Genomic DNA, 24,652 nt, shown 5'->3' with positions numbered 1-24,652 from the left:
AAAAAAAAAAAAAAAAAAATCCAATCAATTGGAGTAAACTAGGTAAATGAGATGCAAGATTTAGGTATATCTTTTGATGTGCATAATCATTCTAATTCAAACAATTTGGAATTTTTATTTAACAATGCCTTGTTACAATAGGATTTTACTTTTGTTGGTTTTTTGCGACCTGGAAATATGATTGCATGTCTGTTTTGTTTTTTTAAAGTTGGGGTTGAGCAAGATGGATGAACAGCCTTCTATGGATGTTACTATTCAAATTCTGAGTTGAAAAGAAAGTAATGCTAATCTTGAATATCCTCTCCTGTACAAAACCAATCTTGCTACAATATCCCTACTTTGAGAAGAGAATGAAATTTCATCATATAATTCATGGATTCTTTCTAATTTGGGTTTATTCTTGTTTTGTGTTTTAGGAACGGTTTGAAGATCACTACACCAGAGGAACAACTTATTCTCCTTTCATCAACACCACAAGAAAAGGTATGCAGATGCACAGACTTTCCTGATTATCCTTGTGATGCTGCAAAACACTCTTTTTAGATCCTTTTAATAATGATATTTGGGGGTGGGGGGGTGCATCTCAGGGGTGGGCAGTCTGGCCTGTGGGCCAGATCCAGTCAGCAGTGGACTCAATTTTCCAGCAGCCCTTACCATGTGGCTGGGGCTGGTTTCAGTGGAGACCCCAGCAGCAGCTGCACCATGATGGCATGGGACTGGGGTTTCCATGAAGAGTAGCTCCAGCCAGGCTGGCAGGGTGGAAAGCTGCTCTGGCACCAGGCTGGGACCTTGCAACAGTGACGTTGTGGTCTGGAGCCAGGGCAGAGCTGTCACCTGGGCAGGGAGATGCAGGCAGCAGTTTGTGGCTTTGCCCTGGCTCCAGACCACGCTTTCACGGGTGCAAGGAGCCAGGGCAGAGCTGTGTTCTGTCTGCACAGCCCTGCCTAGAGCATGCAGGCTGGAGATTGCTGCTCTGCCCTGGCTCTGGACCACGCTGTCACTGTTGCAAGATCATAGACCAGCTCCAGAGCTGTTCCCTGCCCAGCACTGCTGGGGCCAGTGTCCACAGAAACCCCAGCCGTGCACTATTGCAGTGCAGCTGCTTCTGGGGTCTCCATAGAAACTTGCCCCAGCCACATGGGCAGGGGCTTCTGGGAAATGGAGACTGGCTGCCAGCTGGATCCACTGATTTGCCCACCCCTGATCTATCTAGTCTCGGGACTAACATAAGAAAAAACAGGTATCCAAGTAAGTACCTTTCTAACTCTTTTTCTTTCTGTATTCATATCTGGAGTAATGATAATGTGTATAGAGGAATATTGTGGGAAGGGAGCAGGGGGTGCTTAGAGAACAAATGCTAAAGGTAATTGATAGACAAGGGTTTGAATAATAAAATTCTTCTCTAATCTATTTCAGACAAAGTGGCTGAGGGCTATAAGCCAAGCTGTGGATCAAGCTCTTAGAGGAACTTCTGATTTGCCCCCTTATGGAGGTAGTGGGAATATCCAGAGACAAGAACCTCCCATCTCTCGTAGTGCCAAATACACTTTTTATAAGGATCCTCGGCTTAAGGATGCTACCTATGATGGAAGGTGGCTTTCTGGGAAACCCCATGGCAGGTAAAAGCATTCAAGACTTGAAAGGGATAGGAAGAGGGAGGTAGTTTGTGCCGTTACATGTTAGTTTGTTGTTTTTAATGAAGGTTTTTTTAATTACACCCATCTTCATCTGGTAACTGCTTTATTTCTGTGTGTATGTATTCCAGGGGTGTCCTAAAATGGGCGGATGGAAGGATGTACTCGGGAATGTTCAGGAGCGGTTTAGAAGATGGGTAAGAGTGGACATCACTAAGCAAAAGAACAGAAATATTTGTTTATGGGAAGTAGCACTCTTTAGTTTGAGATTTGTATGTAAAATATTGCATAGCTAACAAATAAGTGTGCTAGACATCTTGCAAAACATGTACAAAGCCTGTCCATGAACAGTTTAAGTTAAGTTTTCAAAGTGATGGAGGCCTCAGGGAAATGGCAAGAGATTTGACAATGGAAGTTGTGTGTGAACTTTTAGGTTGCTTTTTTTTTTTTTTTTTTTTTTTTTTTTTTTTTTTTTGCCTTAAAAAAAAAATTTCAGTGTTGGTTTCTCATCTTCTGCCTGCTTTCTAGGGTTTCTCTTTGTCTCAAGATGCTCTTCTCCACCCCCAGATGAAATGGCTTCATTATTTCTTACTCTCTTTCAAAAAGCATGAAATCTCTTTATAAATTCAGTGGCATACTCTTGCTTCGGATATTAAAATTATGATTATTCAGTTTTCTGTGCCACTTTCCAAAGATAAGAAAAGAAGACGAACAGTTTATTCTTCTTAATATCTATTAAGGATACTAAGTATTTACCCCAAATTGTGAGCTCCATTTGCCATAACACTAAAAGTAAAATTTTATTTACCTTACCCAAGAATGCAGAGGGTAGCAAGCAATGGAGAGGGAGTTAATGTGGAACGAAACTTTTTTTTTTTTTTATAAGCTACTAGGCAGTCGTCCATCAAGAAGGATGTGGGTGGTGAGGATGGCGTGCTGCGACCCAACGCCCTGCACTGCCACTGTTCTGCCTCTCACCCCGTGGCTTCCCCCTGCCTCTGGCTGTGCTTCGGCCCTTCAGTCCCTGCTGTCATGAGTGAGGGGGACGACGGACAGAGCCCCTTGTCTGGCCCCACTCCCCTGCTGCATCTGGTCTGGCCCCAAGACCAGACCAGAACTAAATGTGTTGCAAACAATGCAGGGTAACACCCCCTGGTGATTTATTTAAATTTGTTACTTTGGTACAAAATGTGCTAACTGCTGCTGTTGGCAAAATGCCAGTGAAATCATAACTTAATGTATTTTAATGCACTTTCTTTATTCAGTGGTAAAATAATAGATTTGTGTATATGTTTGTAATATGGCTGCTCATGGTTTGTTGTTTTTTTTGTTTTTTGATATTCATGTGTTGCCAGGTATGGTGAATACAGAGTGCCAAACAAAGCATTGAACAAAGATGACCATTATGTGGGGTACTGGAAGGAGGGCAAAATGTGTGGACAAGGGGTCTACAGGTAGGGACCACATATTACCTTTCTGACAGAAGGCAAGAGTTTTGTGGCTCAGGAAGGGGATGGGAGACACTGAACTTGATCTGATATTACAAATACTGTTTTCAGTTGCCATCCTCTTGTATTAGAGCACTGCTTTCTTTCTAGGAGGGAGGACTCTTCTATCAGGACTCTACACTCTATCATTGCATCTCCCAAGTTCCTGGCTGGAGTTAATTGGCTTTAATTTTAATATTTCTTTGGGAGCTTTCTGCTGTTAATGAATACACTGATGGCTATTATCTTGTTTCCATTTTAATGTTGCCACATCCTTTCAGTTTTTAAGGTGACTTTTTCCTTTCTTGAAATGTCATAGTATCTCCTCATCTTGCTTTAAAAAGGTTCTTAAAAGTAGTGGTCCTTTCTCATTTACGTCTTAAACATACTTGTTAATATGATTCCAGAGGTGGACATGATTTTAATGTGATTTGAAAGGAAAGATTCATTATCTATCCCTGAAAACCTGGATACAATATGGATCAATGTGGAACAACATGGATCACCAAAGCTGTACTCACTCTCTTTGCAATTGCAGCTATGCCACTGGAGAAGTGTATGAAGGCTGCTTTCAGGATAATGTGCGTCATGGACATGGCCTCCTGCGCAGTGGCAAACTGACATCTTCCTCGCCTAGTATGTTCATTGGCCAGTGGTCAATGGATAAGAAGACGGGATATGGAGTCTTCGATGATATTACAAGGTAATGTGTTTTATAATGGAAATCCTAAAAATATAATATGCTAGTTACATATGCTGTAGGAATTAAGTAAATTTTGGTTAAACTACAGTGGAGCCACTGACTTATTCTCAAAGCTAAGGGCAAATTACTTCATCTTCTCGTGAATGAGGGAAATGAGCTGAAAAAAAAAAAATGCACTGAAAATGGATGCTGCCTCAGCCCAAATAAGTAGGTAGCCACCTGTACACAAATCCCCTAACCTCCTTTGAATGAAGTGTTCCTTTTTAGTGAAAAAGCTCTTGGATTTCATAAAATCCAAGTAGTAGCTGCCAGTTTACTGACCTGAAAGCCCATCTGACAGAGGAGCGAGAAGCCTTGAAAAGTTTCCTGGTTTTTGACTGAAAACTATTGTGTAATCAAGTTCCTTCCAGTCTGTTTCACACTTGGTTCTATTGCATGTTTCCCTTGCACTCTTTTTTGAAGACTTCATATTTAGCTACTTACTGTTCCTGTTCTTGCCATCATTGTTTTTCACTAATTTATTTAGTCTTTCGCCGTGTGGAAAGTTGTAACTTCTGGAGGAGAGTGGAATTCAGAACCTAGCTTTTACTGCTACCTCCTTTGGATAAGTTGGATCAAAGGCCCTGTGCAATTTATTTCTTCGCTATCATGTGGATACCTTTTTTTTTTATAACAGTGTTCCTTCCTTTCGGGTAGGAGGAATGTGTAGGTACCCACCTTTTTGGAGCCCAAAGGATTCCCTCTTTCACTAGTCACAGGGCCTAAAGGACTACAGAGAAAAGGTTGTATTTGCTCGTGTGTCATTTGGCAATAATGCACTTTGGGGAAACCAGGAGTTTTACTCTACCTTCCTCCATTCCAGAAGCTGAGCATGTTGCATCCTTCCTCCTCAAGTCATGTGGGCTCTAACTTTTTTTTTCTATTGCAGTAATGCATTGGTTCCATTTAAAATGAACACGCATGCTTGCTTTTATTCTTTGTCTTTATTAACCTATTAACCAAATGAATGTCTTAACCGCAGTGTTCTTTTTTTTCCATGTTCTGGTCCTGTGTTCTGTTTCTGACCATTTTTGTACTCTTGTGCTCCATCTTTTGTTCCAGTGTAGTTTGATATAAGTAGAACAGGAGGCCTTTCTTTCCTATTTGACCACCCCTCTGTAAAATGGGGACCCTGTAGGTTGTGACAGCTTAGCTTGTGTGTCAAGAAGTCTGAATAATAAAGCATAATCATAGTTCATATAACCTTGTATCCATTGTTTTATACATTTCTTTTTGCTATGGATCTTCTTTTATGTATGGGTCCTTCAAAGGTCAGTTAGTGTGGATTCAGGTCGTCTTCCCTTTTTCTCTTATAGCTACCGTTCACATCTAGTCACTTTAAACATTTGCTTTATCAGGGTCTCATTCCGTCTTCTTGAAAACTTGAAATGCTAGGTTTTGATGTGACGACGGGGCTGTGAATACATTAATGAAGGATATCTTTTGTTTGGTTTCTTGTCTTTCTGGTAGTTAACTGTCCTTTCATTGAACTGATGAAATCAGATTAGCAGTTGTCATACAGAATTCAAATGTACTGCTTCTGACTCCTCCTTCTAGAAGCTATTAATTCTGTGTCACATCAGAGAGACAGTAGGAGTGATTATGAATAAACTAGTCCATCTAAAAAACTATTTTAGTTGCATATTTTTTTTTTTCTTTTCATCACCTATTTCTGCAGGGGTGAAAAATATATGGGAATGTGGCAAGATGACTTCTGCCAGGGGAATGGTGTTGTAGTTACTCAGTTTGGACTATATTATGAAGGAGCCTTTAATACCAACAAAATGATGGTGAGTTGGATTCTAGGCTGTCTAGTGTGTACACGTGCATGTGTGGTGTGTAGTTTTTGTCCCCCCAGCCCTTCCCCTACCTAGTAACAGTTGTTGTTCTATATGGGGTATTCCACGTACTGGACTGTTTAAAACCTGGAAGAACTTGTTCCTATTCTGTCCTCTAATGTTGGTGTTTTTGTGTTCTATTATAGGCTTCTTCAGTGGCTATCACTTCAAAAACCATCATATACTACAATTTATCCCTAAATCTAGTATGCAGTCTTTTCAGTGATGTTTACTTTCTATATTTATTGGTCCATTATTATTTTAACTGTGATTTATTCTTTTTATGTAGGGGACTGGGATTCTGCTTTCTGAAGATGATACAGTCTATGAAGGAGAGTTTTCAGATAACTGGACTCTTAGTGGAAAGGTTGTAATTATGACTTGTGTACCCTTGCCTTTTTTTTTTTTTTTTTAAACTCCTTTTAGTTCAGTCTCTGCTACGAATGGCTTTCAGCTTTAACTTTTTACTTTGTCTTCTCTGTTCTCTTCACTCTCCAAGGGAACACTCACCTTGCCAAATGGAGATTATATTGAAGGCCTCTTCAATGGAGAATGGGGATCTGGGATAAAAATCACTGGAACCTACTTTAAACCCAGCTTGTATGACAATGAGAAAGACAAACCTAAAGTATTGTAAGTGCTGGCTAGGGCCCAATTGTTCTAATACAGTGGTGCTCTTGAGTGTCTCTGTATAACTACAGACCTGTTCTGAAGCTATTTAGATAACTTAAAGCATTTTGGCATCTGACACTAACTTTTTAAAGATTGTTTATTGTGATGCCTTTTGCTGTATATGATACTGTTAAGTAGGAGTTGCAGAATAATGAAAACAAGCTTCAGGATTGTGGAAGTACATGAGGGTCACTCTCCTTTCTCTTCAATGCTGCTTTGGGCATGAAGGTAATGAGTTTTGAAATTTTAAGTTAACTGACCACCTCAGCTGAAGCATGAGTTCAGCAAGGCTAGCATGGAGAATGAAATAGTAAAATTTGAGAGGGTACATTGGTTGCATACCTTCTAACTTGGCAGTAGTTCTGTGGAGGAGTCTGTCATCAAAAAAATCCAGTATAGTATGGATGCATATCAGTAGAACAAGGAACGTGCATAGTTGATTGTTGGGAATATTATAGAGGAACCTCTTGGTTTGCTAAAATGATTGAGTACCACCCTTTGCAAAGGTGATTCTAGAAATTTAATCTGGGGAATAGGCAGTACATTGGATTAGTCTAGTGATTTTTTTTCTCTCTGAAGATCCTTGTTCTGATTCATTTTAAGTGATAATGAAGATAAATTTGATTTTAATTGTTCTTCACATCAGTCCAAAAATCAATTGGCAGACCTATAGATAATTTCAAAATATTTACTGACTCCATACCTGCTCATAAGTAGTGTTATTGAATCATTAGTTTCAGGATCATTAAACTTACTCTCAAATTTTAGAAATATATTAACATATAGCCCTCATGGTTTTTGAATGGCTGACTTCATTATGCTCCCTGCAGCACTTACTGGTAACTTATTTTGACAGTACTGACACTTGCAACTGGATGCCAAGTTAACCAGGCTTCCCTGCTGAACTGAACACTTGCAACCTTGGTAGAGGTCTGCTTTTCACCCCAGTAGGGAGTCTATATGAGTAAATATTTACATATTTGTGAAGATTGTCTGTGAAACGAGAGGCTTTAGCTACCTTATTTTAGCTGCCTTAAAAGCCTATGCTTATTGGTGTAGTGTTTTTAAAAACAACCCCCCCCCCCCCCCCCGACAAATTAGTGCCCACTTTTATGATGATACAAAATGAGACAACTTTTCAATCAGTGTTGCCTGTTCTTAACTCAAGGCTGATAATATTATGAATGAGAAATTGTGAGTGTATAATGGCTTGTTGAGTTGGAACTATTAGTTACTTTCAACTTATTTGTAGTCTGTAATGCTGAGGAGTACTAATCATGGACTGATCCCACTGTTCTATGTGATGTCAAAAGAAAACATTTTCTTTGTTATGTGGATCTGTAGGCCTTTCAGTCAGCATCAGTGGTGAAAACAGTTAGTTGGGTTGTACATTCTTTTGTTACTAATGACTTCTGAGCCAGCAAAGCAATGGACAGAGGAAGGCAGGGTAGCTTTGCACCTGGCAGACTAACCAAAGTAGACATACTGCTTAGTCTATTGGAGCAAATCGACCTTGCCTTCTCTTTGACATCAGACTCGTACTGCTGTCTCTTTTCACAAGAGTCATATATATTGGATTACATATGTTAAGACACTATTAAAACAGACTAATTTCACATTCTTCTAAAGGAAAGAATTGGGGAACTGTCCCTACTATAGGTCATGTATTTGTCTGAGAATTAAGAAGCAGAACAGCACTAGCCTTTCAAAGAAGGTAATCTTGGAAACCCTAGCAAGTCAAACTATTATAGATCTAAGTCTCTCTCTCTTTTTTTTTTTCTTTATTTTCAATGCTAATACTTGAACTGATGTATCAAAAATTCTTTATGGTAAACATAATGCAGCTCAATGTTTTGGATTAGTCTGACTTAGTTTTCCTAAGTATTGTGACTTGAAACACGACTGTTTTAAATCATGTTTGTTGTTATTGTAGGAGGAAGCTTGGAATCTTAGCAGTACCTGCTGATGAGAAATGGAAAGCAGTGTTTGACGAATGCTGGCAGCAGCTGGGTTGTGAGAGTCCAGGCCAAGGGGATAGATGGAAGGCTTGGGATAATATTGCTGTGGCCCTGACCACCAACCGGCGTCAACACAAAGACAGGTTAGTGCTCTTGAGATTGTGAGACTTTTTTTTTTTAGTTCAAATATGAAAAATTCACCAATTCTACCTCCTGATGCAGAATATTGGTTCTGGAGTAGAGGGACTGGTTGGCATTTGTTTGATCCCTATAACTGGCTTTACCCCCATTTGGTGTGACGGTACCAGCTGATGCATATCGGAAGAGGTGTCTAATTCCAAGTGTGTATTTGCCTGTCTCTGTGTATTGTAGGTAAATGTTTAGAAACAGCAGTAATCTAACTATTTGGAATTCTGCATTCCAGGGAAGACTAATGGGGAGTTGGCTCATATAGAGAGAGGAGGGCTGTGCGAAGCTTTGCTGGCTATTTCTTTTCAAAACAATGAAATCAAAACAAAATGAAGGGCTTCAGAACTAAACGAGGCCAGTCAGAATGTTTCTAATTTTGAAGCAGCCAGCCAGGTGGTGGAAGGCACGGGAGAGCCAGGGCTGCCCTCTGAGCGGCTCCGCAGCACTACGTGGCTCAGCTTGGTGGGGAGTGCAGCCCTGGCTCTCCTTCTGCTGCCAGGCTGTGCTTCGATCGGGTCCACCAGCCCCATGGAGCTCAGCCTGGTGGTAGGAGATGGGCAGAGCCAGGGCTGTGCTCTGCCACTGGGCTAAGCTCTATGGGGCTGGGAGCTGAGCCTGGTAGAGAGAAGCGCCTCCTGCCACTGAGCTCAGCTCCCAGTGGGGGAATAAGAAACCCTCGATGGCATCTCCGCCGGGGGATCGGGAGGCCACTCCTGCTTTCTCTCACCCTGCTCTGGGACAGTCTCTTCCAGCTCCTGTGTGAAGGCGTCTCCCCCTGGCAGAGGGCTGGGGTGTTTGGGCAGGGACTAGGCTGGTGGCCAGGCTGACGGGGCTTGTGGGCAAACTTCAGCCTCTGCGGCTGCCTACAGCATCACCTGGCCTGGAAGCCCGTGTCAAGCTCCTGTGGCAGGCCAGGACCCGCAGCACCAAATTCTCCCATGGAACCAAGGAACTGGGCCCCCTGCCTGCACTTCTGCTGCTGTCTAGCCTAGGGTGATTTTTTGAAGCGCAGGCAGGGGGTCCATTTCCTGGCCTTGTAAACCCAGCCCAGAAAGCATAGGCCAGGGCCACAGCCAGCCTTCCTGTTTTTCCCCCCCCCCATCTGCCCCAGCACTGGGGAACTGAGCCTAGTGGCAGGAAGCGCGTCGCACCACCAGGCTCAGCTCCCAGCGACGTGCAGCCCTGGGGAACTGAGCCCGTTGCGGGGAAGTTTATAGGCTGTTTCGTGCTTCCCCCATTATAGCCTGTGAGCGAAACATCAAAACAGTGAAACTGTTTCGACAAAATGTAACAGTGCTTTCTAAATGAAACACTGTTCCACTGAAATGGAAATCAAAGCAGAACACTGCTGTTTCGCACAGCCCTAAAAGAATTCTGTTAACACTATGTTTTTCAGCATGATTCGTAATGAATTTGAAAAGCTAAGAAATAAAAGTTAAGGCAGAGGCCTTTTTAGAGGAGAACGTGTTCAAATTTCATCTGAAAATGTAGAGAAGCTATTTAAGATACTGGGACCTGCAGGAAAGACTCACATAGCATTAGTGAGGACTCACTTTGGTGTGAGAGCAGGTATGGAGCAACAGGTGGCTGCTCCTTCCCTCCCTTACTGGTCTATGGGAGTAGGAGGAGCAACTGCTTCCCCTGCCTTCCCCAGACCAGGGTGATCCCAATCTTGGGAAGGTGTGGGGAGCTTTTCCTTGACTCTTCCTGGAAACCAGGAGTTGGGCAGCAAGTAGTGGGAAAGTATACAGGCATTCTTCCTCCCAGGAAGAATTCTCCTAGCAGCAACCTCTGCCAGGTTGGAGATTTGAGTTTGTGCCAAAACTGACAGGTTTGTTTTGTTTTGGGAGAAACTGGTACGAATTCCCATATATGTCTGGTTTCTGCTGGGAAATCTGAAGTTTTCCAGGTAGAAACAATGCTTGTGTATGGCCAGTGTCATCAACTTTGGAAAGTTTAGGAAGAGAACATAATGGATGGAATTTGTTTCCTTGTCCTCCATTTCTCATCCTTTGCCTCCTTTTTAAGAGACCATTTTGTGGGGGCAGGGGAACTCTATATCTACATTTAGACTCTAAAAATCAGTAATTGGTTTATTTGTAGAGCATGTCTTGTATTGTTAGAATATAGACCGTCTCTGTCCTTTGTATTGCTACAGCCCAGAAGTATTGAGTCGTTCACACACTCAGACACTGGAGAGTTTGGAATTCATTCCACAACATGTTGGTGCCTTCACACTGGAGAAATATGAAAACATCAGGAAATATTTAATAAAGGTATCATGATCAACCACTTCTGGTTCTTGTGTGTAAAGTCTGGTTTTAAGGTTAACCTGCTAACTTTCAGTTATCCCACTGACTTCAATTGTTGTGCAGGTGTGGTATCTTTTTGGTTCTTTCTGTACTTGCAAATCATACTTACTCACAAACCACATGCAACTTTCCCCCAGTAATCAGCTCTCCAAAATTGGGATACACATCTCAAGCTGTAAAGGTGATTTCTGTGGTGGAATTGAAGTACAAAGATCTAATGGCTACTGGTGCTGTCCCTTCTTCCAGCCAGGAAGGGAGGGAAGAGCATGCTCTACAGTGTGATGGGCTTAACTGTTTCACAGTTGCTGCCCAACTGCCAGTAGCTTTTGGCTGAGTGCCTTAATGAAATGACTTGGTAAGCATAGCACACAGTAGCTTGTTTGAAGGTTAAATTATGGGATCTTTGAACAGTTAAACTAAGACTTATTTTCAGTTTTTGAACTTCTAGAAAATCTCTTGGATTTGTGTTGTAGCTGCATAACCATCTGATCATGTGATCTTAATACCTCTCCCTTCAGGCCTGTGACACCCCTCTCCATCCCTTGGGAAGGCTTGTGGAGACCCTAGTAGCTGTGTACAGAATGACTTATGTTGGAGTGGGAGCTAATCGGCGATTACTACAGGAAGCTGTGAGAGAAATTAAATCCTACCTCAAACGCATCTTCCAGTTGGTCAGGTAAAAAGAATCAGTTTTGAAGTTAGGCTTCTGTTGGATCAATAAAGACACCTTTCATTTTAACTGGCTAGAATTAATTTAGACCAAATGTGCCAGCATCTACTCTATTTAAAGAATTTTGCATTTAGGAACTGTCTTGAAAGAATTTTTTGCTTTAGCTGACTTGACAAATTAGAACAGCAAACCTACTCCTCTAACCCCCATCCCATAGTACGTTTACTGATTAAGGCCCTGCCTGTAGTAGAAGGCATTCTTCAGCATAGTCTAAAAGTAGTTGTTGCTAGCTTGTCTCAAAGGTGTTTCTAAACCAGTCCCCACAGATTGCAGACATGGAAATCAGGGGTAGAGGAGATGAGGTTCTTGGGGTAAATGTGATGTCTTTTTATTAGACTAACTAAATAGTTGGAAAAATTGCTCTTTGCAAGAGGAGTGCACTTCAGAACAGCCTTGGGAATATTCTCCTCTTGCACTGTTGTAGAGTTCTGCTTAATGCAAATAGTTTCTAGTTAGCATGCTTTCACCTGCAGCATGACACAACCTAAATAAAAAAGGCTACTTCAGCATTTAGCTGGCCTTTAACTGTTTTATAAGGTGCTCTTAAAAGGTGTAAATTTAAATAAATATAATCCATGCATAAATTTATAGTACTGTAAACTCTCCGTGGTAATCCTGGATGTCTTGGAGAATCCCTTCATTTATAGTATGTTAGCAAATGATTTGGTGTAATATGGTGGTTGTTTGTTTAGGTTTTTGTTTCCTGATCTCCCAGAAGAGGGCAGCACAATTCCACCCATTGTGACTGAAACAAAGGGAAGGACTTCCTTCTGTGGTGGGAAAACTGACTCCAGATCAGAATCTCCTGAACCTGGGTGCGTAGGGAGATTTCTTCAAAAAGCTAGTAAAGAACTCCGTTTCACACAACATACCTTATTCTGAAAGCACTTAAACACCTATTTAAAGAGAGATGTGCATAAGTGGTGTCCTGAATTAGGTTGCACCTATATTGCACTTTCCAAAGGAAAAACCCTTAGCCTTTGCCTATGAAAATAGATACTGATGGCCAAATAGCCATGTAATATTTGCAATAAGTACTTTCTCCTAGGCACCCCAGAGTAGAGGCAAAAGGCAAATTTTCACACTGCAGGAATGTGGAATATGGAAATATAATGTAGCACTCAAGCTTTAGATTAGATTAAGAAAACCCAGGCTTTAACAGAGTCCAAGTGCAATAGTACAGTACTAATCAAAGTAGTAATCTTGCTCTTAAATATGACTTAATTTATATGTTAGTCCATTAGTTGGCATCCTTTTAATTATCTTTTCTCCCATAGAAATATGCATGTTAAAATAGCAGCATTCTTGTTCTTTTAGCTTAATTTGTTTTCTATAAATGTTTCTTTCTCACCACTTTTAGCTATGCGGTTACCAGTTCTGGGCTGCTGCTTCCTGTGTTGTTACCACGACTCTACCCTCCTTTGTTTATGTTGTATGCCTTGGACAACGAACGTGAGGAAGATATTTACTGGGAATGTGTTCTGCGTCTAAACAAACAATCCGATACAGCTCTTTTGAGCTTTCTTGGTGTCCAAACGTGAGTGTGTTGTATAAAAATAATGGTTTCAGCATAATAAATATTAGGATGATACTAGCCAAGCTATCGAAATGTTTCGTGACACCATTACATCTTTCATGCACTGCTTCTGTATTTCTCTAACTTCTGTGATTTTATAATTCCATAAACACATTGATCTTCATCTAAGTAGCATGGATAAACAAATTGATTGCATATACTCTCTTTAAATGGTAGTAGTAGGTTGTGGTGGAAAAGGCGTGTTTTATGGGTGCATAAATAATATGTTTTTCCTTAAATGCATTTATCTTGCGGAAATGTTCCAAACTTTTTGCAAAGTATAGATTTATGGGGAAAGCCCTCACTTTTTTGTAGAAAAGCATGCATCATTATATGCATAGGATTGGAAACTGCTTTTTTTTTTTAAAAAACAATAAGTTGTATTTTCTTAACTGCAATATATGGGGTTTCTTCTAGGAAATTCTGGCCAGTGACTGTGTCCATCCTGGGAGAAAATAAAAAGGTATATCCACTTGGACTGTATTTAATGTATACTTTGCCCAAAGCTTACATCCAGAACCAAAATGTGCTGGCAGGAGGGAGTTCTCCTATTTCAGTAAGCTTGGTTTTCTTAGCACTTAACTTTGTCTGTTTCAAAGCTATATATTTACCACACTGGCAACTAGCAGCTGTCACACCAGAGGTGAAGCTTGTTGGTAACTGCTTTTATTCTTTATAAAGATTTGGACATTATTAGCACTTAATATTTTTAAGTCTGACCCTATTTTCCTTGATCTACAATTGTGAAAGTATGAAGCTAGAGAGGGGGGCCCAGAGCTGTTTCTCTTGCTTCCACGGGACCTGATGGGCAGAGAGGGCGTCTAGGGCACTGGCAACACGTAGGGGATACAAATACACCCCCTACAAAAAGGTGCTGCTGACACTGTCAGCGGCGCCTGTGGCAGTCGCTGCTCACCCCCAGCCACTGCCATTGGCAGCATCTGCAGGTAATTGCCAACCCCTGTTCGGTGCTCGCCACCCCGCCTTCCCCCCCACTGCTAACACCAGCAGCATCTGCGGGAGCTCATTGCTTGCCACCACTGTGCCCCCCCCAGCCGCTGGGGGCACGTGTTCATGTTGTGGGGAGTGACTATACAGAATGCCAGCTTTGGCCAAGGACAGTAGTGGCTGGGGGCAGGCTTCTCCTTCCTGTGCCTGTTACCCACTGCACTGGTAGGGAGCAGGCACTGAAAGAAGGAATTTGCCTGCCACTGCTGCCGCTGTCCCAAGCGAAGCCCAGCAACCCACACAGCTGCTACCTGCAGCCCTCAGTTGGTACTGGGCAGCTTCCCCATGCAGTCTGTCAGAGACAACAGTGGCAGTACAGTGGGTTCCTTATTGTAGCACCTGCTCCCAGCCAGTGGGGGAGCATTATGAAGCAGAGCAGATGAAAGAAGGGGAAACTTACCTACACCATGGGTGCTGTCCCCTGCTCAGCCTGACACCCCGTGCAGCTGCAGCCCACAGCTGGAGTGGCTCTGGGACTTGCTTTTCCTCTCTCTCCTTTTTTTTGTTTTTCTTCCCCCCCCCTCGGGCCCCACCTGCCCAAGTTAGCTGGGGACAGTGGCAGCAGTGGACAGGCTTCCCTTCTCTCAGCAGCATTTGCCCCCACCCCACTTCCTGTGCCTGCTCTTTGGTGTTCCCTGCTGGCCCAGGGGCTTCAGATGCAGGGAAAAGTTATGCCAGGCTTAGCTGAAGCCAGTGGCAGTAAATTGGGGTGCAGCTACACTACTGAACTCCTCCTGGATCCATCCCTGCTTTCATTCCAGTCTCCTCCTCCCTGCCCTTCAGCCCAGACTTTCCAGTATGTTAAATGCACTTTCCCAGAACTCTATCCTTGTGGACACTTCAGATTTAACAATTCAGTTCTTCAAGGACATGTGATGGAGCAAACATCTGCACAGCCTTAGGAAGGGTTTAAAAAACTACCTTGTTGCTTGTATTAGCATAAGCAATATGACAAACAGTAAAATTCCTCTCTGAATTTTTCCCTGTCTGCTTTATCACTGCCCCAGCATTCTTTTGGGTACAGGTCAGAGTCCTCGGTCCCAGTGTCACTTTCTTGTGTATGGAATCCTGCACTGTTTCTTTCTTTATGCAGCCAGTTCCATTTCTCATTTGGCTGTTACTGTAGTGAAGCTGGATTCCTTTTTGTATGAAAATTTGGCTTACTATGCTCTCTTCTGCCAGTCTAGAACTAGAAAGTTTTTCAAATCCTAAACAACTCTTTTTCCTGCTCCCCCACCCCTTTCCCTGACTACCTAGGTGATGCCAAGTACAAAAGATTCTTGCTTTGCCTCAGCTGTTGAGTGTTTGCAGCAGATCAGGTAACCCTCTGACTGCCTGTTGAATTTGTGTTTTTAAATGCTGCCAGTCTGTTAATTTACTAGATCGCAGTTTTTTATTTTTCCTCATGATATTGATCTTCCCCCACTTTTTATAATAAAATGGTAGAGTTGTAAATGGCCAGTACTGTGCCTTGGAGAGCACCAGCTGGAGGTTCACTATTGCAGGGGAAAAGATGTCACTTGTATCATAACCAGCTGCTGCTCCAGAACTGCTGCTGCTGCTTCTCTGCCCTCCTCACTGCTAGACTTGGTACAGGAGGAACAGGAGACAGGAGAGAGGCACTCCCAACAACTTCCTCTGTGAAAAGGATTTCATAATTGCTGGATATGTGGTTTCACATAAAGTATTTGAAGGAGAGAGGAGGAAAACAAACTCCCAAATGACAAATGTGTTTAAGACCCTTAAACAAGAAATTTTATTCAATAGCATGTCTTGATCCGGCTCTTGCAGCTACTAATGTAACGTGCAACTAGTCTTTTCTTGGAATTAATGGTTGCTGCAATGTAAATGATCAGTGACTTGTAAAAGTTTGACTGGATTTTCTTTTGTAGAAAATAAATTTAAAATGGTAACTAACCTTCTGTCTTCCCATTGTGGTAAGTGAAACTTGCAACGCTTGTAATCTTGCTTGTTTCCTTTTCCCAAAGTACCACTTTTACTCCATCTGACAAACTGAAGGTAATCCAGCAGACTTTTGAGGAGATCTCTCAGAGTGTTCTTGAGACTCTTCAGGAGGACTTCCTCTGGTCCATGGATGACTTATTTCCTGTTTTTCTGTATGTGGTGCTACGAGCCAGGTGAGCAGCTGTTACTTTACAGCATCTTGTATCATAAACCCATACAGTAAAATCAGCAGTAGAACTGAATTTAATAAGGCAGAAGAACTCTGGGTTAGTCTCCTAGGATACTTAAAAGTAACTAACTTTAAGTCTATAAAATATGGATACCGCCACCTACATGTGCAGAGAATACGCTATTAACTACTTCTTTGAATATGAGCTTGCATAGCAAAGGTGGCCTCTTTACTAGCCTTTACGGTTTCTGAATCATACCAAGTTTTCATTTGCTTCTAACTTTTTTTGCAGATATTTCCATTTTGGGTGCTTAATTACGATTTTTTTTTTCCGAAAGCTTCTGAAAAAAATTAGAGAAAAAGATGTTTTGCGTACTTGTCAGTCTTCATTTCTTCCTTTATTTTGGTAGCATACGTGGTCATTAAAAGGAATGCAATAGCATGTCTCTTTTCTCTCATTTGACAGGATAAGGAATTTGGGGTCTGAGGTACACTTAATCGAAGACCTGATGGACCCATTTCTCCAGCATGGGGAACAAGGCATCATGTTCACAACCCTGAAGGCAAGTGTTCAAGATAAATGGCATTGTCTAAAATAAAATATTGTTCTTTTCTCTGGTTAATATTCTTTGTACTGTGCCTATGGCAATGACCACAGCTAAAGCCGGTTGTGACTTTTTAATCTTTCCTCAGATCTTTTATCTGCTGTGAGGAACAATGATGTCAAAATTGAAGCATGTATAATAAAAAAAAAAATGAATAGGTCATCTGAACAACAGTGTTTACTGGCTTTGATTCCTTGTATTGTGCTGCTCCTATGACTTCGACCACTGTAGTATATGTTGGAGTCTTGACATTTCTACTTTTTAAATGTGAGGTAGAACTGGTTGGTTTTGTGAACAAAAATCAAGTTTTCCAATGTGAAACAAAACCAGATGTAGAACAGAAGGCAAAGCATGTTAAACTGCTTTGTGAAAGAGCATGACACATCCCAGAACAGTCGAAAGCTTCAGTGGTTAGGATCTTCACCTGTGGAAAGCCCAGGTTCAAGACAGTTTGGATCAGGGACTTGAACCTAAGTAGTCCATCCCAGATGATACCACTGCTTTGTTGCCTAATTTAAAAGAGCTCTGGAGGTCTGTGTCTGTCTCAAGGGAAGTTCTAATGAAAATCAAAATTCTATGGTATGAACCAAAACAAATACATTTCCATAATTGGTTTTGTTTTGACCAATTAAAATTTCCAACAAAATCTTCCATCAAAACTTAATCTCAACCAGCTCTAGTGCAGAAGGGTCAGTTACCTAACTCCAACAAAAGTTGGAAGTAGAGTTAGGTTTTTGTTACAGTGCATCAGATGTATGCTCTTAACAAAATTCTGGGTGAAAGATCAGTGTCCAAGTTCACTAATTTTACTAAAAGAATCTGTTTGACATCCCAAAGCTTTCTATTAAGTTTTCAGGTATTGTTCACCTGAGCTGCATTTGAAGCCACTCATTTAGAAATGAATTTATCTGGTCAAGCTAGGTTGAGCTTGAGACAGAGATTGTCATGGCATTTATCTCTGTACTTTCTGACCCTTTTTCTTGATCTCAACCTCCTTGCAAATTAGGGGAACAGTGACCTGCAGCAGAGTGCGACTTCCATGTGGTTGTCATAGGACATCCTGACAAAAAACATCACTTTTGGGGGAGCCAAAGTTTTGTTTGTTTGTTTTTTGTCTGTTTTGGTTTTTTGGGGTTTTTTTTCAAATGCCAAATACCTGGGTCCAGATGTAATGTGGAATTAAACTTAAAACATTTCACTTCTATTTAATGCCTCAGGTTGCCACATTTTAAGTGATTTTATTATTATTGTTAAAGGCCTTGCAGAAATTCTAGCCCTCATTGGTCCCCTCTTTCTTAGCTGGAGAAATAATTTGATATAATGTTTTTAGTAGCATAAAAATGGTACTGAAACTTAGTGGATTTTTGTTTTGTTTTTAATTTAGGCTTGTTACTACCAGATTCAACATGAAAAGCTTACATAGCTGATTTCCTGCAGCTGCTGCATATGGGAGCATCTTCTGAGTGAGCCTTTAGTAATCTCCAGAGTCTTTTTTTCTGGAGTGACACTTAGAACAGAGAATACCAAGATGATGATGTGCTTCTGAACCTTGTGCAAAGACTGAAAAACTGAAGCCTGGAGATGACGGAGGCAGAATAATCGTACCTGAATTTGGCCTGTGAAGCAGTCTCTGGGGAAAGGATCATTTGCTATGCTAAAGGAGGAATTGTTTACTCTTCCTGAGCTAATAGGCATGGCATCAACTTGGAATGCATTTGAGGAATCTGCACATATGGCTTTCAGGCTCTCTTCTTTGAGTCTGCCTGCAAGGACCATAAATTTATTTTAACGGAATTGAATGGCACCCTGGAACCATTTTGTCGTCTTGCATTAAGAATTTGTGTGCATCTTTTTAAAGGGGGAAAAAAAGTGGTCATATTTAGTATTTATAATAGGCAGCCTGCAGAACATCTGGCTGGAAGGGTTCTGATGCATCTTTTTAAAGCATGATTGCTGAAAGCAGCCCATAGGTGCTGTTGTGGAATTTCTCACTTTTTTTTTTATATAGGCACCCCTGCTTCCACAGTGGGAAGAACACAAGAAATCATGGTTTGTTTTTTGTTTATGAAGTAAATGAGCCACTGACCAGTTTAAATTTCAGCACTGATTTTTGGTATTTTTAGGTTTTAGGTTTGCACAAATTTTAGTTTAATTGTATTTAAGGCCCATCAAGTCCATGCCACTGGAGAATGGGGAACATGTTCTTGAACAAACTGACAGTAGGTTAGGGTTGATGCCTACCCTTAAGCTGTTATTTATTTAATAGGTGGGAAAGACTCTGCATTTTTTCCAAAAGTATTATAAAATAGAAAAATGACTGTGTTGGGTTGTGTTCTACTGTTTCATTATCTTGGCTTATACAAATAACACTAGTGGACACTTTGGATACCATAGGTGCTATTCCTTACTGTGTCTGACAAAAGTGTGAAGTGTATGGAATATTCTCATGGCTCAAGGCATCTTGAATTAGCACAGTAAATGCTAATCATAGATTTGAGAATCAGAATTGGGGGTTGCTTGTTGATGCTTTAAACAGTGGGAAGCGTGGGAAGAAACTGTTCACTGAAATTTATTCTCTGAAACTGACTGTAAACTAGCAGTTTTCATAATAAATTTAAGAATATTTGTCTTTGAGGTTTTTTGTGGTTGTTTGAAGAATAGAATAAAAGTTTTAAAAAAAAAAATAGTCCTTTAAAACTACAACTTGACAGAACACCCTACTGCTCCAAAAGCATCTTCCTATAACGAGGAATTATCTTAAGTATCCCACTAAAGTAGATATTTCATATAACTTTTACACATCTATAGGAGAGTTTTACAAAGAAGATTGTGATTTCATGTAGTAAAACTATTTCTGGTCTAAGCAAACTGTGTTTTTCTTGAACATCACTGTTTTAAAACCCTCTGGGGGCAAGAATGTTTGAAAAACAAACAACTGAAGTGATATGTTCTTAGAATTTTTGTGCCAGATCTCGTTGCTATTAAAACAGTTGCAAAGGTTGCCTTCAGTTGAAACTTTTTTTTAAAGTTGCTCCTCACCACCAGGGAGGAATTGATTGAGAAAACAAAGCTGGATGGTAACTTTGACAGTAACCATGAAATGAAAGAGTTTTAAGATCCTACGAGAAGGAAGTAAAGCAACAGAGTCAAGGCACTGGACTTCAAATAAGTAAACTCGGGGAACTGGTGGGCAGGATCTGCTGGGAAGCAAGTCTGAGGTGGAAAGGAACCCAGGAGAGCTGGCTGTATTTTATGGATATTGGTGACCGTGTAGATTTGAGATTGGTGCACCCCCCTGACAGAAGTGGTGCCCGCGGGCTGTCGCTTGCCCCGCACCACTGTGGCTGCCTGCGGAGCTCCCCACTGCCATGCCCCCACCTCCTGCAGGTGGTCGCCATGCCCCACCCCAGCCTCTGTTGTTCATGGTTATGGAGGTGGTATTAAAGGTGCAGGGGCAAGCTCTCCAGGTGTGACAAGAATGTGAAGTGCAGCAGGAGAGCAGTCTGCCTAGACCACATTCTCTTCAATGAGTTAAAACTCAAAGGAATACTACAAAAACTGGAAACTTGATCATTTACCAGAGGAGCATGAGGGTATTGCACAGAAATGCAGGGAGAAAATCAGGAAGACCCAGGCATGTTCTGAGATGAAACTGACCAGGGACATATTAAATGGTAATAGATTATAAAGGGAATCTATGAGTATGTCGGAAGTTAAGAGGAAAACCAAAGAAAGTGCAAGGCCTTTAATGTAGATGGCAATCTAGTTACGTATGATGCAGAGAAGGCAGAAGTATATAACCGCGTACACAAATACAGACTAGTGAATGATTGGCTAGACTGCAGCGAAGCACCTTTGGGCTACAGTAGACCAGAAGCTGAATACGAGTCAGCAACGTGGGTTGTTTTTATGGCAAAAAAGCTAACAGATACTAGGCTGTATTAACAGGAGTGTCCCTTACAAATCAAGGGAAGTAAGTGATCCTTCTGTAGTCAGCACTTAAGGCCTTGCCTGGAGTATTATGTCCATTCTTGGATCCCATACTTCAAGAAGGATGTAAACAGATTGAAAAGTGTTCAGCTGAGACTGACAAAAATGATTAAATGTCTTGGAAACATGACTTTCGAGGAAAGGTTGAAAAGAACTAAGGTGGTTTTAATCTGGAGAAGAAAAGACTGAGGGGAGATTTGGTAAGTCTTTAAATACCTGAAGAGCAATTATACAGTGGATAGAAATGGGCTTTTCTTTGTGGCTGTACGGGACAGGACAAAGAGCAAGGGACTCAAACTGCAGCAGAGGAAATTTAGTTCGGAGATTTAGGAGAAATTTTTTACTATGGGGGTGCTCGAGCACTGGAACAGGCTACTTATAGAAATTGGGGGATCTCCATACTTGGAAATGTTCACATGCAGGTTTGGCAGACTTATTTGGGACTGATTAGTCAGTGACCCTCCTCTGAGCAGAGCTAACTGGCCTTGTGACGGTGGATTTAATTTGCATCAAATCAATTTAAATTAGCGGGCAGGAAGCCTTGACGCACTTTTTGTAGAAAACAATATTTTTTGTTGTTGTTAGATATAACTGTAATACATATTATTCATAATTCTGAGAGAGATGTAGGTTTTGTTTCTAGAAGATATGCACTATACATTTATCAAGCAGCCATGTGTTTTGATATTTTTTTCAGATTAATTTTGCAGCTACATCAGAGAACTGAATTATGATTTGGTTATTTTATTTACCAAAGCTAACTGAAGCAGATACTTGAAGTCATTGGGAGGTGAACTATCTCCAATTCACTAAATTAATCATGGATATTTGGGGGATATTTTTTGCCACACTATTAGGAGCGCAACATCAACTGTCATCCCCCCCCCTCCCCACCTCGACATTTAAACTTTTATTTAGCTAAAACAACAAACTTCTGTATTTTGGATATTTTTCTTCAACAACAAACATATAATTTGTAATGAAACAAGCACATGTATTTTTGAATGTTTAACTATTTTAGTTGAATGTTTTTTAACAAAAATTAAATGAATTATTTCAGCCAGATCAACATGAGAAACTTAAATTTACTGGGTTATGCAGCAAACTCAGTCTTTACCTTCCTCTTCCTGTTTGTTCATAGACTGGACAAGAAAGATGAGCTTTCCTGCTTTTTCAGTTTCTAAGTGATTTCTCATCTTAGAATGTATTAGCCCAAAAGAAGCTACTGCTATTAAAAGCTGGATTATCACTTCAGTAGTCTCTGGTTCCAGGTGCTTAAGTGACTTCTACCAGTTCACTGGTGTGACCTCATCAGCAAACGCACATTTCTTGAATGGTTCACCCTTAGGCCCCAAATTTATTATAGTTAGTACTGTGGAGAGATGACTACTGGATGTCCATGGCACAGCCAACTCCTCTTCAGTAGCTGAGGGTTTACCCTGGTACCAAGTATTGAGAATATTGAGCTGGGGATGGTACTTGATCTATCTGTTTGTTGGGGTGGTGGTGGGGGGGGTTGGGTGTTTTAAATGCCTGTAACTTAACTCCGTATTGCGTATTGGTCTCAATTGGTTCCTGCCAAATGTCAACAACATCAGCAATAAAATTTTTCTTTGCATTTCATTCAAGGCTACAGAATTAGGCTTCAGGATAGTTAGCAACATGTTCTACATTTCTCTGTAGCCCAATGTTGAGAACTTTGGCTATGACAGTTCCATCTGCTTTGGTCACATATTGTCATCAAATTAGGCTACTTCTCCATATATTGCTCAAAATGGACCACTGCTGAGTTCTCTCCCACCAGATGTGTGATAGTTAGCTTGGGTACTCCTGTTTTCTTTCGAGCAGCTGTTGCCGAGTGGTTGTTACAGAAGTATTTTGCTATTTCAACATTGGCCTTTATTTCTAGACCACTGAAGTATTTGGTTAAGAGGTGCATCAAATGAGCACTGCAATCGTATGTTGTTAGCTTTGGGCTAATAATGTGCCTTACTGTGTCTACATATAGATGTATACCTCAACTGCCCTGATGCACCTTTAAAGGCACATTAAGGCACAATTTTCTTCACTTTCTTCTCTAGTTCTTCTCATCTTTACAGACAATGCTGCAACTGTATCAGACGCTTGAATTTTTTTCACAATTTGTTATAGCTTTTAAGTGTTCTGTGTGTGCATTTCCTGATGTATCAATTGTTTCTGTAAGGTGGACAGTTCCTTCTTCTGCTGTCACACAAGCACATATTACTGGATGATTGTGGACAATGCTCTACCCATCAAGACTCAGGTTAACAATTTCCCCCTCTAGACTTCTTGCACACTGTTCAGTTTCTCTGTCATATACTTTATCCAGCAATATGCCTGCTATGTCTGTTCTATTGGGTGGACTGTATCCTTGTTGTAATGACTGGACCATGTCAATGAAACGTGTATTCTCAACCATATGGAAAGGAGATTTTGTCACATAAACTGAGCAATTCTTCATCAATCACCTATTACTATAATCTGCTGGTTTTTATTATAAACTTTTATCTATGGTTGTTTCTGGATGATGGAGATGGTTTGTGTGTTTTTTGTGCTGCTTGTTTTTTCTTTCTTTTGTCTACAGGTGATATACCAGGGATGGGCAAAATATGGCCTATAGCACAGATCTGGCCCATGTGGCTGCCTCCCAATTCACTATATCCAGCCTGGCCCTGGACTGCCCCCACTCACTTCCCCTGGGGGCAGCCCTGTTACCAGACTTGCCCATCACTTTGGGGTGTGCTCATTTATTAAGGGTACATTTCTGGGGTCTCTGTAATTCTATCAATGTGCTGCTTGTGTTACTTATGTTTTTATATGGAGCTGTATCTCTCCCTTCTGCAAGTCCTCACCCCCAATGGAGCTATCTTGCAGGACAGTTTCAATGGGGCCGGGTTCCTTCAGCTACTGAATCAGTCAAACACCATGCCCACGCACACGCACATGCGCACACGACATGCCTGAGCCAAGCCAGGAGATGGGGGCACAGGTGGTATTCTCCTGGTGGGTAGGCATGGACAGCGACACAAGGCTTGCATTGGTGAGGTCAACCAGCAGTTACGGAGTTGGTGCTGCCAGGTAGACCTTGGGTTCCTGGATAATGACCCATGCTTTCATGCAGGGGACTTGCTTGGGTGGGATAGGCTACACCACTCTCCAAAAGGCAAGTGTCTTCTCTTTCAGGTTGGCTGATCTCATGTGGCGAGCTTTAAACTAGCTTTCCCAGGGGATGGGGCAGCAGGAAGACTTAAGGACACCTCCTGACCAAGACAGGGGACACATGCAAGGAGTACCCAGGTACATAACGGGGGTCCAGGTAGTCTTGAAAATCAGGGGGTGGCACACGCAGCAATCCAAGGCTTTAAATGCTTCTGTACCAATGCTTGCAGTATGAAGAATAAGCCGGAGGAACTCACCCTCCAAATAGCCTGTTCAAACCCAGACGTAGTAGGACTTGCCGAAACCTGGTGGGATTCATCCCACAACCGAATGGTTAACGTTAGGGGCTATAGGATTTACAGGTGAGAGAGAACAGGAAGATCTTAGAAAAGTTTATTAAAGAGGCCATCCTTAATGGACTGGATGACACCAACATCCTGAGGGATACCCAGCATGGGTTTGTTGTGGGTAGGTCTTGCTTGACCAATCTCATTTCCTTTTATGAGGAAGTGACCTATCACCTGGACAAGGGAGAAGAGATTGATGTCCTATATCTTGACTTCAAAAAAGCCTTTGATCTGGTATCCCATGATCACC

At 41.4% G+C, this 24,652-nt stretch overlaps 1 protein-coding gene across 1 annotated transcript in view; it reads left to right on the top strand.

Moving 5' to 3' along the window:
- Positions 1–19,519, top strand: part of ALS2 (ALS2, alsin Rho guanine nucleotide exchange factor) — a 50,361-nt gene extending 30,842 nt beyond the window's left edge. Inside the window, exons 17-34 of the mRNA XM_019554321.1 lie at positions 417–483; positions 1,417–1,619; positions 1,766–1,831; positions 2,990–3,088; positions 3,660–3,824; positions 5,542–5,653; positions 5,991–6,068; positions 6,201–6,334; positions 8,307–8,474; positions 10,679–10,796; positions 11,351–11,508; positions 12,255–12,377; positions 12,923–13,099; positions 13,556–13,601; positions 15,404–15,465; positions 16,135–16,284; positions 16,747–16,843; positions 18,270–19,519. Of these exons, the coding sequence (XP_019409866.1) occupies positions 417–483; positions 1,417–1,619; positions 1,766–1,831; positions 2,990–3,088; positions 3,660–3,824; positions 5,542–5,653; positions 5,991–6,068; positions 6,201–6,334; positions 8,307–8,474; positions 10,679–10,796; positions 11,351–11,508; positions 12,255–12,377; positions 12,923–13,099; positions 13,556–13,601; positions 15,404–15,465; positions 16,135–16,284; positions 16,747–16,843; positions 18,270–18,308 (2,062 nt within the window). The 3' untranslated portion in view covers positions 18,309–19,519. The remainder of the gene's footprint in view (positions 1–416; positions 484–1,416; positions 1,620–1,765; positions 1,832–2,989; positions 3,089–3,659; positions 3,825–5,541; positions 5,654–5,990; positions 6,069–6,200; positions 6,335–8,306; positions 8,475–10,678; positions 10,797–11,350; positions 11,509–12,254; positions 12,378–12,922; positions 13,100–13,555; positions 13,602–15,403; positions 15,466–16,134; positions 16,285–16,746; positions 16,844–18,269) is intronic.
- Positions 19,520–24,652: the final 5,133 nt, after the last annotated feature.

This window comes from Crocodylus porosus, unplaced genomic scaffold (genome assembly GCF_001723895.1).
Source record: "Crocodylus porosus isolate Cpor-Errol unplaced genomic scaffold, CroPor_comp1, whole genome shotgun sequence".
Taxonomy (NCBI): Eukaryota; Metazoa; Chordata; order Crocodylia; family Crocodylidae; genus Crocodylus; species Crocodylus porosus.
The sequence above is the reverse complement of the archived record's forward strand: the minus strand, read 5'-3'. Positions and strand labels throughout refer to the sequence as shown.